The sequence below is a fragment of the Poecilia reticulata genome, chromosome 13 (assembly GCF_904066995.2).
Source record: "Poecilia reticulata chromosome 13, P_reticulata-male-v2, whole genome shotgun sequence".
In the NCBI taxonomy this organism is placed as follows: domain Eukaryota; kingdom Metazoa; phylum Chordata; class Actinopteri; order Cyprinodontiformes; family Poeciliidae; genus Poecilia; species Poecilia reticulata.
This window is the reverse complement of record NC_088842.1, coordinates 16,505,968-16,520,681: the sequence shown is the minus strand read 5'-3', so window position 1 is coordinate 16,520,681 and position 14,714 is coordinate 16,505,968. Positions and strand designations below refer to the sequence as shown.

The window sequence follows — 14,714 nt, the reverse complement described above, 5'->3', positions numbered from 1 at the left end:
CATCAGACCAAGATAACCAGAATAAGTACAAAATCTAGTTTGCAAATAATGATTTCATTCAGCAAAGAAAAAACATCTTTCTGAACCAAACCTGTGCAACAACTGTCATATATATTGGTGGGAATTGCTTTTTTCTCTTAATATATGTCACAATCATTTCAAAACATATTCCTGTATTTACCTTGGTTAGCTTTGTCTAAATTTCAAATTTGCTTTTTGATCTGAATCATTTTAAGTGAAACAAAAATAAATAAATAAATAAAAGTAAAAACTGAACAAATCTGTAAGGATGTGAATATTTTCTCCCTGCTATAGGTCTCTATTTTGTTCTTGACATGTTATGCAAGACGTCTTAATGGGAGGATGTCTTTGAAACAGACATACATTGTGTCCATTTAAATAGACACAATAGACGTCTATCTATTGTGCAACAAACACTCTCTTTGCTGCACTAAGACCTTCTTTAGTGTGGGGATGAAAGACTAAAGGATGTCTCACTATTGTGTCTTCTGTGTTCAGTTTTGTTGTTATACATAAATGTGACTGCCACAGAGGTAGAGTAACTTATTTATTTACTAATGGCTGCTATGTTTGCAAATTTGTATGTTTTCCGATGTGTGGGAGAAACGCCAAATGCAGGCAGACGAATCTGTGTCTGAGTGACTGGTTTGATCAGCGAGGATTTTAGTGAGTTCAGGCTCATCCTGAAGGAATCGCACCATTTCCATGTTTCAGACTGATTAGGTGGTGATTTGAGTCTCTATTGGGACAGAGGCCCACAGGACTCAGAAATAAAACAACTTTACTGAGCCACTTGTTTCCAAGGCTTCACTCAGAAGAGTCATACACCAGTTACTCAAAGAAAGAAGCAATGTTATTTCATTTCAGGACTTATGGGAAGCAGGGTTGACCTTGTTATGCACGTCTGCTGTCATATTAACTTTGTCCACTGAGAAAATAGTTTTTCATATTGAAGTTAGTAGAGACAAGCTGATGCATGTGCAGGGATTATTAGTGCTATAAAAAATGGGGAGCACTATAACATTTTAAGCCCTTTTGGGCAAAACATACATCCACACTCTCTTAAATTAAAATGACCCAATTTCAAAGCCACCAGTTTGCACCCAACAATAGTAAAAAAAAAAAAAAAAAAAAAAAGAAAAACCTGGTCATGACCGACAGCCTTTATATGACAACTTCTGACATGGGGCTGAATTAGTCACGTGTGTTTTCATCTGAATGTGACTGTCACTTCATAAATATTGAGCTAAACAAAATACTATAAATAGTCATTCAAGTTTTGCCTCAGTTTCTCATACGGATTTAGGTCAAAACTTTGACTGGGCCATTTTAAAACATTAATAGGCTTTAATCTGAGCCATTCCTTTGCAAGATTGTTTTCTGTGCCCATCCATTGTGTTTTGCATGTATACCAAAAATATTTAATTTTGGCCTCTTCCACATGTTTGTTATGTTTCCTCCCACTGCCAGTTGATATCTAAGTAAGTAAGTAAGTTTCTTATTGCCATTCATCAACAATAAAAGCAAACAGGGGTAGTATGTGAGATCTTCAAAGTTTGAGAGGTTGTCTCATAACCCATCCCAACTCATCAATATTTATGCACGTCTGTATATATTCTCTTAAACAGTCTTACCTGAAAACCAACTTGCATTTAAAAAGATGTTGTGGTATATTTATCCCCCGGCATAAGGAGTCAGGAATAACATTTGTCTCGTGTTTGACGTTACCATTTTTCCTTCACCATGACTAATCTCCATACGAACGCGTTTCTGGGAGCTCGCCTTTTAATTTTAGCAACAAGACGAGACGCGTGTGGTGTTGCTGTGTGGGAATTTCAGGAGTGCTTGCTGCGCTGTGTACAAATGTGTATGTTTTCCAGAAAAGTGTTGGGATTTAGTACTCGCACAGACAAGCTGGTATAACCTTGGTGTGACATTCAATGTCAGGCGTTGCCTTTGTTTAAAAAAAAAAAAAACTACACAAGCATTCCCAGGCACCCAAAAGAGAGGAGGAAGATGAAGACGACTGAAAGGATTAGGAAGGAAAGAGAGGAATGAAGGTAAATGAGTGGAAAGCTTAGGATAGGAGAGCAATCAGCATTCAGAAGATACTACCAAATGAGAGAAAGATTGGTATATGTGTGTGCGCGCGTGTGTGTGTGTGCATGCGTACGTGTGAGAGACTCATTAATTTCTATTACCGTTTCACATCTGGGAGCCAAAGACAGGGGACACTGATGTACCCGAAGCTGAATAATACATGTAATATCAGCACAATGATTACACTGAAGTAATGAAACACTACTGGGCAAGAATGGAATATTTGAGAGAATAACTTTGTGATCCTGAATATTTTGTGTGGTACATGCGTACAAAAGTGTGAGTGCATTCTGTTTGTTTCACTTTTCCATTTAAAGTCCGCAAAACAAAACAGTGTTCATGGCTGTTCCAGCAATATCTCCGGAGACTCAAAACTTATTTTGTTTTACTTTCACACCTTTACTAAGAAAGTTGGGTTGAGTATGAATTTATTGATGCATCATTCATTCATTTTGTCGCCATTCAAGATGCTTTATAAAATTTCCTGCGGCTTGTAGAAGTTGTTTTCTAATTTTCTGTTTTCTTTTTTTGATGCTTTCCCTCATATTTCAGAAAAAAATACCAATAAGACACTTTAAGCATTTGATATGAACCAGGTAGAAGGTGCTAAAGCATAGTACTTAGATGAACTGCAAAGCACAAGTAAGGTGTAAAACAGCAATAAAAACACAGCAAAGGGCTTTTATGTTCTACTGGGTTAAAGGTATGAAATGACTTAAAACACATGGCTGCATAAATAGATTTCCACTGAGCTCTGTGGGGCATCATTAGTCAGATGAGTGGAATCGGAAAATCATATTTCTTTGCTTTATTTCTGTATCTGTATTTAAGGACTGAAGTCATTTCTCCATATGTGGCCACCTGAAGTAGCGCCTCCTACTGATCAAGATTCTAACTTACTTGTGACTTTATGTGCAATGAAAGAGATGCAGAGTTTTGCCATTTAAAATTTCAGTGTATTTGCAATGTAGTTATTAACAACAGATTGTCAGAAGCATTTGAACAAATAAATAGTCAAGTGAAGCAAATTCCCTAATTAGATACATGCAATTTGCCAAAAGTGTCAATTTGTTTTTGCCACCAGAGAATTCAGAAATTAGCAACGAGGAAACTTGCTCTGATAGTCAAGTTTTTACAAATCTGATTTGGAAAATTGTGAAATGCTTAAAGTGTGATGATCTTTAGTAAAAATGTGTCTACTGCAGTATTCACACAAACATTCAAAAACAAATATCTGTCATAGACATTACAAAATATACAGTAATGCTTTTGTTTCAAACAGATTAGTAAATTTGTCTTGCAGATATTTTGATACACAGCAGTTTTCAGATACTAACTGTGGAAAATATTTAACGTTTTGCAAAGGGGCTTTACCTGTTTAGCAGAGGTGCTGCTTGCAGAATTACCTTTATAGGAGTGGAGGGTGTTCCTTTGGTTTCCAATACATAAATATATTTTATTGGGAGTATGCGATGACCTTAACCTGTCTCAAATAGTTGTTAGCTTAATGATAAAGCACCAATGATTACTTGCAGTATGAGTCACAATCATCCCCTCCCACAACGAGGTCAGCATGTTGTCTTTTTTTTCCTTGCCTTTGCCGAGACTCGACTTTCTCCGCTCGGCTCTGTAGAGTTCTGCTCAATTGAGCTCATTGACCTGAAATTTCATGTGTCACCCACCCTCACTCTAACCGCGATTGATCAATCTCTCAATTAATCAAGATGCCAGGCTCCTCTCCACCTCTGCTTCTGTTCAAGCGTGCTCTTTTAGTCTTTTTTCACTTTTTCCTCATTTCTGTCTCTTGTTTCTTGTTGATGAGTCTTTTGGTTCGGATCCTGCTGATCCCGTCTCCGCCTCTGTTCTCCTGGTTTTATCTCTCTTTCTGCTTCCATTGTCCGTGAATCATTTGTGCTTTCCTGTCCCTTTACCTTGCAGCACATTGTGGTCTGTAAGTGAAGGTAAAATTGGAATGGGAGGACAGTGCAGAGAAGGACATAATGCATGGAGAAGAAGAAAGGCTTCTGCCAAATAATTTGTCATGCTGGTAGTAAAACATCGTGAGATGTGAGGATTGAAAGAGGCTCGTAAAAAGATTCAGGCAGGTTCTGAAATACCTTATTACCTTTGTGTTTCATTGATCACTGGTGACTGGAATAGAATTTATGTTAAGAAAATCCTGCTCTGTTAACATATTTAAAGGGTTTGAAACTATTTTGGACTAATTTATGACAAGTGATCAAGCTGGGGAATCCATTTAGAACCATAAAACTTCCAATCCCATCCCCAACTGGGAAACAGGGCATAACACTCAGTGTAAATAAGCGGTTAATAACAGAAGGTTTCCATAATATCCATAACCTCTACTGTAACCTTTGCACATTTTTACAATATTTTGCCAACACCATGCATATCTCTGTAAGGTCGCTGTACTCTTTTAGTACTTAAATTCACCATGTGAAACCCATTTAATACATTACACACAGAGATTAATTTTGATTGAAACTTACAACAAAAATTATGTCTCCTGATTAGTTCAATTCTACGTATGACCAGTAAAAGAAGGATTTTAAAAACAAAATTGTGGGCAAATGAGTAGAAAAAAGATGTACATTGTCTGCTGTCAGTACCTGACTGTTCCTCTTTTTGTATGAATTACTGCATCGATTTGGCGCGACATGCAGGCCATCAGTCTGTGGCTCTGCAGAGACGTAATGGATTTGATAACAGGTTGTTTGCACTGATGTTCTTCATCTTTCTTTGGTCAGTACTCCAAAGAAAGACTAATGAAGTTTCCACATTACTCAATGTGCAAACTACATATGTGACTCTAAACAACTTGGATTCTGCACCTCTTCAATCTTCTTCCAGACTCTTGGAGCTTGATTTTCCAAATTAAATGCAGACCTAATTTTTATTTGAAACCAGCATTTGAGCCACTTATCAACACTCACTTAGTCCAGTTCAGAAATGCCCCGTGTATCCCAGCCCTCTACAAATACCCCTTCCTTTCCTTAAGCTCAACTTTCCATTAATATGTTTAAATACAGCACTTTGTGAAAATCCCTTGTTTAGAAATGATCTTTTTGTAGTGTCAAGTTAACAGTCTAGCCTGTGACAGTGTAGGCCATTCGATGGCTATAACAAAACTATTGTCTATTAAAAGTCTGTCTTGTTATTGGTTTAATTTAGTATTCAAATTTCCTGAAAAACTCTGTTCTGTGCTGTTGTCTAAATGAATTTATACAATTCATTTTTTAATTCAGATAATAAAATTAATTATCTATTTTGTTGATTACCGATTTTTTTTTAAATGCACACGTATATAAATAATTTTATATACATCTGAGGAAACTAATGCTTTTCCAAACACCTCGACTGATGTGATGAACCATCTGAGGAAGTCTGGGAGAAGGTGGGGGAAGGAGAAACATCAAGAAGAATGCGAGACGGCTGGGGCCCTTAATGCAGTAAAAAAAAAAAGAGAGAGAGAAAAGAATCACTACATGTTTTTCTCAGAGTCAAGCTTTGACAGGAAGGAGAGGGGAAGCAGAAAATGAGGATGGATTTCAGGGTGGGCTACAGGCAGCGGAGGAACTGAAAGCCTAAAAGACTCCTGTCTCTGTGTATGAGTTATATTGCTTTTATTTTTGCCTCTGTGATAAAACAAAGTGCCACTTGTTTGAAAGGGATAAATATGCATCCTCAATGAGATTAATAAGAATAAATTCAGTTTAGTTAATCCATTATGCAATAGTAAAATGTTTTAAAGTAGAACCTTTACTGAAATTTGAAAGTTAAGCCAATTTCTATTCAACTCTTTTATTTCCATATCTCTCATATTATTAACAGTAGTGACGCCTGATATAGTCCGTTTCTAGAACATGCTTTGCATTAACAGATAGTACTGTACATTCTTTGTTTGTAATAATAAGAAATAATAATAATAATAATAATAATAATAATAATAATAATAATAATAATAATATGCTACTGCTGCCTTTATATTGTCCAAAGTCAGTCTGCTCTATCCCATTTGACATTAACAAGATAGTTTTTCTTCAGTGGGTGATAGTGGAAAAACCATCAGTTTCTAAGATACTTCAGTCCTCTAAATCCACATTCTTCACCGTTTTGTTGCTCAGTTTCATCCTCTGCATGTCATGTTGTACATAACTGAATGCATTGGGTTGCTGCATTGTGACCGACTGATTTAATGTGTAAACCGCCATACGATTGAACAAGTGTGTTTAATTAAGTGGAAAGTGAGTGTGTGTCTGACTTGATACACAAAGCTACCATCTTCAGTAAGCCTGCATCTTGCTCCTGATGTTTTCGTGTGGAACAGTTGGCTTGCATGTTAATTTTTGTGAGTCACTGATATTTTGGCTTGTAAAATATCGGAGGCTTTGCAAATTTATTGAGTCTGAAGAAAACAGAAAAAAGTTGTTCTTCTACGTAAAGGTAGGGCTTTTTGCCTTTAAAACCTAATGACCAGTGCCTCAGCTGAGCTTCGCCCCACACAGAGCTGCCTGGGGTATCTGAGCACAGTCCATGAGCGAGTCCCACGGCATGACAGACACAGAGTTGCAGCAGCCAAAACAGTTTGTCTTTCGGTGTTGAAAATGACTTAAATTGTTAGTGAAAACCCACATTTGCTAACGCAACAGAGTAAAATCCATGGACTAAAATGCAGCTTTGCAAGCCATTCACACAAAATACGATGTGGCTTTTAAAAAGTGCCAGTTACTGCATCACAAACAGTAAGCAGACAAACAATAAATGTTGGGAAAAAGAGCTTACCATGTGAAACGGTTATGATAATGCCCTTACTGGGACCTGGATGCAACACTTGGGATCCAATTTGGGCATACACATGATAAAAAATGTGGGTTTTGTAGAAAAAATCCCACAAATGGAAGAAATTTTCGATGCAGTAGTCATGGGACTGCCTGGCCCACGCTGTCTTCTTTGTGGTTCTGACCTGTTTCAGATTGATGAATGGATATGCGTGTGTGTCGAGTGTATTTGTGGGAGGTGTGCTAGCAGCATTTAATAGTACCCAGGCATATGTATCTGGAGGACAGAAACAGAAGAATGGAGAGAGTCTGAAAAGAGAAGGCCTTCCACATAAATTCTGACTCCAGAATGAAGTAGGTTACAAGCTCTATAGATTGGGATAATTGTGCCACAGCGAATGTGTGAGCGAGAATGTGTGTGTACGTCTCAAAGTACACATGGGAAGGATGGTCTCTGCCATCTGTCTCCCACTCCTCTCACTGAGACACTAATTACAGGACTTTACACTTCACTCCACCAGCCTCATCATTGGTCTAACTACACACACTGTGAGCTGTACGGTGGTTTGGGATCAGGAGCCTTTGTCTGTTTCATTTCCCACGGTTCCCTTGTCTTTTCTCTCCGTTCTTTTTTTTTCCACATAATGATCCAGGTCTTCCTTTTTTTATCTATATCATTTCATATTTCTCCTTTTTTTTTTTTAAATATCAATTTATGTTGAAAACAGATCAGTAATGCCCAGTTAGAAAGTCATTGGTGTTTTGGACATGTTAGAGGTTTAAAAACAGAGATAGACTGGAGAGCTTTGATAGTTCCTTCAATCAAGTGGGGGAGAGTTAGAGTTAGAAACCAGAGAGGGAAATCCTATCACATTCGTTGCCAGTGTGCACAACCATTCATTAGCATAAATTTCAGGTCACCCACTTTCCCTGGCAAAGAAATGGGGAGCCACGATGGGGATATGTTTTCACTGGCATGAAGTCAAACTGCTAAGGGTGGTCCAGAAGAAATCAAGCTGCTGCTGTCAGTACACACGGCGTGTGCAAAAGTATTCCTACCTCTTAAATGCTCTCACATTTTTCAAATTTCAAGATGTTTATAAATTTTTATTTTATGTAGTTGAACAACACAAAGTATTTTTCTTATATTTGTGAAAATTCAATAAGACAAATGTGGCTTGCATACCCCCCGATGACCTCCTTTTAAGGTGCTGGATTCAGAAGTCACTTAATTAGTAACACAGAGTCCAGGTGTGTGTGGCTTAATCTCAGTATAAATACAAAAAGTGAAGGCCTCAGAGGTTTGTTAGAGAACAAAGAGCACCATGAAGACCAAGGAAAATATGGAAATATGGAAATGTTTGTAGCCAGCCTTAGGTTACAAAAAACATCTGAAAACATTTAAATGTCTCACTGAAAGCTGTTCAATAAAATGAAAAGAGTGTTGCGCACCTTAGCCTGGCCCTTGCTTTCCAACACAATTCTGCTTGATTCTCCTGTCTCGTCAGCGCTCTTCTGGGGTTTCTCCCAGTAAGACGGATTTCTCAGGATATATTTCATCTGGGCCATTCAGCTAATTTAAGGAGTTGTGAACGATGATGTGGATTTTGTGTGATGTTTTTGAATTGCAGTCTGCCTATGGTTGTAGTTACCAATGGCAGCAGAGGAAGTGAATGAAGCTGTTCTGTCTGTGTTGGTCACGCTTCCAAATACTGAGGAATTAAAAGTCAGAGCAAGAGGAATGTTTGGGACATTTTATTGCTGGCAAAGACGTTGTTCGGCTCGGAACTCCGAGGGGCGAAGCACTTCACCTCTGTATGAAGCAAAGTGTAGAACAAGGAGCTGGTTTTTACCACGCTTCTATCAAAACAACAGCCATAAACATCCAGAAAGAGAAACACTGATATCATTTAGATCAAAGCATATTACAAGGACCCAGTCAAAAGTCAAATTTAAATCTAAGAAGGAATATTTGGTAAGATTTGGCAATGGAGGTTCAAAATTGCTTTTCATCCAATCTGACTGCGCTTGAGCTGTTCTGCAAAAAGATTTTGATAAAAAGATTTACCTCTGGACCCGCAAAGCTTTAAATTGCAACTAAAGTTGATTCTACAACCAATGTTTACTCAAGATAACTCAATGCACATTCACACCACATTTGTTACACTTTTATTTTAAAAGAATTTGAAAAAGCAGACATCTTTTTTTCTTTTTCTTCCAAATTAGGACCTGTTGTTTTGGCTCATTATACAGAATAAAAAAAGTGTCATTGTATCATGAAAATGTTGAAAAGTTTGATGAACTATGAATACTCTTGCAAGACACTGTATATATCTGAATAGTTGGATTTTTATCCCGACACTAAAACCATTTTGGCTGTCGTTTTCTTATTTGTCCAGGGAACTATGGTGAGAGTGGCATGGAGGCGTTCAAAGACATGGCGGCCAAGGAGGGCATCTGTATAGCCCACTCAGGTAAAGATGGCAGAGGTCAAAATAACCACAGATTACGTAACTAGACAGAATCTATCATTAAATATATTGACTTAATATTTGAATTGGGATTAATTTAATCATTTTAATGTTATCTTAATTTAGTGTTTGTTCAGGCACAAAGATAATGAAGGAGAATACATCTACAAGAGATTGAATTCCCACTAAGTGCTGTTTATGCATGTGAAGAGCACTTCTGTCAGTTATTGTTTTTGTTTATTTGCTACCTCTTATGGCTAATATTGTCAACACTAATAAGCTAGCACATTACTTCCTAACACCCACAGTAGACATCCAGTAAAAAAGGAAGGTTTTTTTGTTATATAGTAAAAAAAAAAAAGCCTTTTTCACTAAATATTTCCACTTTTTATTTGTGAAGGAAAGACATTTTGCCACAACAAATTCCCAGGATCTTCTTTTTAGGTGAGGGGATAAAAAACAAGCACATCATGAGGGTCAGAGACTTATTGCTCTCTCACGATTTTTGCTCTAGGTAAAATCTGGAGCAACGCTGGAGAGCAGAGCTTTGATCGTCTGCTGTTGAGACTGAAGGCCCACCTGCCCAAGGCCAGAGTAGTGGCGTGTTTTTGTGAAGGCATGACCGTTCGCAACATTCTCATGGCGATGAAACGCAAGAAAGTGGTGGGAGAGTTTCTTCTCGTCGGCAGGTCAGTTTGACTTTAAAGCGACTTTCTGTTGTGTTGATTGATGTTTGATTCCTTGTAGGTCCCCTAGGAAAAAAGACTCTCCTCCTCATCCCACACTGAGTCCACTGAAAATGAAACGTATAAAACCCAGGCAAAAAAAAACAAAACGAAAAAAAATAACATGTCACTGAAGCAATACAGAGATAAGAAAACTGGCCAAAAATAATTTGGGGAGGAATTGAAAAAGCATTGCAATTTGCTTCATGTTTTGCATTCACTATATCCCTTACTTCTGCATCAGATTTACAATGAAAGTTGCGTCAAACTAATGAATACATGTCTATCAGGCAATCTCACTTGCAAAGAATGGGCATTTGGAGATTCTGAATCCCAGCCCAGTACTTTAATAAAAACAATGTCATTCGTCTTCTTAAAAACTCAGTAGGTGTAAATCACAGTAAAGTAACACGATTAGTTTAATCTGTTTTATATCCAGCTCGACTCGCTCCCTGAAGATGTTTTAGATTGTGCAGTATCAGTTTTTCTCCACAGCAACGAGATATGTCAACAAATACAGATTCAGTTTTCAATAAACTCACAGTTTACGACTGTTGACATCCTTTCTTTGAATCAGATGGCAGTGCAGGACTAAAATTGCATTTTTTTTTCCGTCTGTGTTTTGAGAAGCAATTTGCTCAATGATCTTCTTTTGCTTTTGGTATGAGAATTTGACAGATGTGTAAACGATTGTTTGTGGAACATAGACACGTAGTTTCATCAGTGTGCCCTCATATGCCAAAGATACATTTTTGTTGATTTTGCAAATTCATTGGACATAATGCATTTGTGTCACTCAGAAATGTTCACCGGTTCATTTCCCAGTAAAAGAATAATTGAAAAAGGACATTCATTACACGTTAATCTGTGCATTTGTATTTCTGAAAGCGCCGCTATAGCAGCCTCAGCTTTAGTTGTCATGCCAACTGTTAATTAACATAGAATGAATAATTATTTCAACACCTTTTGTTACCCAATTTGTAGTCAGCAAAACAGGTCTATGATAGAAATGGAACGGTATTCTGTGATTTGCATTAAAACACCAAAAACCTAATTCTTTTCAATTCTACTTCTCCCCCAGAGATCAGAGCTGTGTGTTTCAATCATCGTAGCCCGCATCATTTGTGTTGTCATCGCCAGCATGATGCTCATTATCATCTCACTCATCCCACACTCATCACTCTCCTCATCTCCAGCATCGTCATCATCGTCTTTCTCTGGCAACTGAGGTAAAAACATTGACCGCAATGAATCTGTTGTCTGTCTAGGAGGTGACACCAAACTGGGAAAGAGAGAGACTCTAATATAGAGATATGCATTCTGTTCTCATTAAGTTAAAGAAGAGCTTTATGTGCAACTTTGATAAACAAAAGCTTTTAAGTTGTATTTTAAAAAAAATTGCAATTAGAAAAATGATCAAATGATCTTCCAAGGCACTCATAAAGGGTTGCTTCCTAAGACTTCACTTGCAAAATGATTTACTACATAGAATATGGATTCTGTGCAGAATAGCAACCAATTTAATGTTTATTATTATTTTTTTTAAAGATCTTTTGCTACAAAATCAGTAATTTAAGGCTACAACAATCTCAAATAAAACATCGCGACATCTTGGACGGACTGAACTTTGCTCAACATAAACCTAAAACTTACCCAAAACTTTCTGTTTACACTTACAAAGGGATAATGTGGTGTCAGAATCAGATTAATCTGTTGAGCAAAATTTTAACCACACAGATTCCCTCTCAAAGATTTGACACACTTGTTAAACTTTAGAACTTCAGACCCACAGAAGCTTTTCAAAATGTGGCATTTCTTCTCCTGAAAGTCGACATTAATGTTTCCTTGAAGTAGAGAGTTTTCACTTCATGTCTGTTACTTCTCTGTCTGGCCAGTCCGATTTGATCCAGTCTAGTTAATTGAATATTAGGCTCCATTAGCATCTATATCATAAATGGACTGCACTTACAAATTAGACCCAGTCATGGGTGGGTACCCCACTCATCAGGGGTCTGCAGAGTGAAGTTCTGATTAAGCCATTTGAGCAGACGTTCATTTTGCATTGGATAATTACGTTACCAAAAGAGCATACAGATGATAATGATGCAGATTATTCCATTTCCTTGGACAGATGGTTTGAAAATACCAGATGACGTGTTTTTTTTGTAAGGGTTTAAAACGTCTTAAACTTGTCTGACCCGTCAGTTATGTGGCCTGTCTCTTTTTCTACTATTATGACCAAAAGATATTTAATTCTACATGTCTGAATTTTCTATTACGTTCTAAGTTTTCCTGAAATTTTGGCTTTAATATCGAAACTAATAATGCAGTAATGGAGGAGGAAGTGTGTTGTTTAGTATTTGTGATTTTATATTTAAAAAAATAATCTCTTCAATTCAGCATTAAAATCGATACAGATTGAGTGTTCATGTTTTGCTTATGGCTTTAAATGCCAAAGTAAAGTTTAACTTCTATATTTTTGCTCGATTCAGTGAAAGTGCCAGTGCCACAGTGTTAAATTATAACAACATTATGGATTTATTTCTCCCATACAGTTGGCTAAGTAAATAATACATACTGAATTAAAGTACCCAGCTAAATTACATGCTGTGCGTCTGCAGACTTACATGCAGACGCACAGTCACACCTATTTGCTCCAGTCTATTGATTGTTTCCAGTCCTATAATTCCTTGTGGTGCCACAGGGCTGCATCCTCATTAATGACTGGCTGGGTTGAGATATACGACTGTTGGCATACATGACTCACAGCCTGGTCTTTACACACATTAACATGCATGGCGTTTGAGATCACAAACCAGCATTCGATCACGTCCAGTTAAGAAACGATCTGCTATTTTCCTTTATGTAAAATGTTCTCCACTCACTGAACAATGAGGTCTTACTAATGGCAGAAACAGATCGCTTTCTGCGTCTCTTCCACCCATATCTTTTAACTGTTTAGCAGTTTGTTATAATATCTGTGACTTATGTGGTGACATAACGGGAACATTCTTTTCTTTTATGGTTTGGACTGTTATTACAGGGCGATTTATGTGTTGCTTCCAAGCCCAGCCTGCACCCCCTGACCTGTTGGTGTGTGTCATCTCCATTTCTGCAATTTATGATCTGTTGTTTTTTATTTCACATGTTCTCCACTCACTTATTGTTCAGTGAGTGGAGAACATTTTACATCTATACTCATATATAATCTATACTGTATATAATATTGGCGTTAACAAAAAAGGGGAAAAAATCTCCGCATTGGTTTGTCAAAAATGATTAGAGAATGACTTGCAGTTTTTGCTGTGTAGGTGAATTGCCATGGCAGCCAGAATGTAACCAAGGCCAAATTGTTTTGCATTTAGGAGCTCTGCTGAAAGAACGGCTGCTTTGGTGAATGAATCGAACACAACAGTAGTTTGAATCAGAAGTCAAGCAGACTCTCTCTGGAGATCATCCCACATAAGTCTGCACCCCTTCTGTCTGCTGTTGCCATGGAAATATCCTCAACCATATTTGGATGAATCCAGCTTAGCAGCAGGGCGATACTACATGCTGCGCATGCGCATGTGTTTATGTGAATGAGTTTGTGCATGCGTGGGTGATTTGTGCGTATAAGTCTGCATGATTGGATCCATAAACATGTTTTGTTTGAAACTGTTTGCTCGTACTAAACAGATAAACGACTGAAAACGCACTTATTAATAATATGATTATGATAAATGTTTTGACCTTCATGAGCAGCTTTTCTTCCTGTGTTTTCTTTTTTTCCTCCACTTTCTCAGGGCTTTATCATTGCATCACCATTTCTCTGCGTCCCTCATTGAATCCACCTGCCTGGATTCTGTCAGACTGGAACCGTGTCTAGTGCAGTATGATTGTTTAGTCAAGGTCACAGTGCTCCACCTTCCAAAATGACTCAGTTTTGGCATTCTTGAGGTTTTCAGATAGGGAAAAATTAGGAGGAGAGATTTGAGTGTCTCAAATCAGAAAGTTCGTGAAGCAGATTTTAGCGTTACACACATGTTTGTTGTCCAAAAGCAATTAGACCTTTAGAGCAGGCAAACCAGTGGATAAGGAACAGCTCAGAAAGAAGAGGATGATCGCCACTGAGGCATTATTGTTTTCCTAAAAGTTACCCGTCTAAACGTAAAAAATTGGACTGTGAAATGTGATCATCAGAGTTCTACAATGCACCTACTGTGTGTACCTAGAGAGTCTGTTTCTGGTTGTGAGTGGATTTAAGTCTTTGTTATGTTTACTGCCGCTATGGTAATTTGCCCGTGTCATTTAATAGGGGAAATGATGGAAATTAATCCAGCTCCATTTTTCATATGTTTGTGAAAAAGCATCGCTAATGAAACACGGATGAATTTGCTGTAATGAATGATGGATGCTTCAGAGGGGAGGGTGAAGATAAAGAGAATGTTTTTCTGTTACAGGAGTGATTCTGCAGTCTCTTCTACACACACTTCAGGTCGGGTTTGTTTCAGTTACGTTTATGTTTTAAAATTTAGAATTTGACATGTCTGACAGCTTCTGCACTATTCTGGCTTTGACTCTCCTCATTGCTATCTATATTGTGGAAAACTACCATG

The 14,714-nt window shown here is 37.6% G+C and overlaps 1 protein-coding gene across 3 annotated transcripts in view; it reads left to right on the top strand.

Moving 5' to 3' along the window:
• grm5b (glutamate receptor, metabotropic 5b) overlaps positions 1 to 14,714 on the top strand; it is a 76,389-nt gene that overhangs the window by 15,446 nt on the left and 46,229 nt on the right. For all 3 annotated transcript variants that reach the window (XM_008425499.3, XM_008425498.3, XM_008425500.3), the window contains exons 5-6: positions 9,320 to 9,394; positions 9,906 to 10,080. In XM_008425499.3, the coding sequence (XP_008423721.1) occupies positions 9,320 to 9,394; positions 9,906 to 10,080 (250 nt within the window). The remainder of the gene's footprint in view (positions 1 to 9,319; positions 9,395 to 9,905; positions 10,081 to 14,714) is intronic.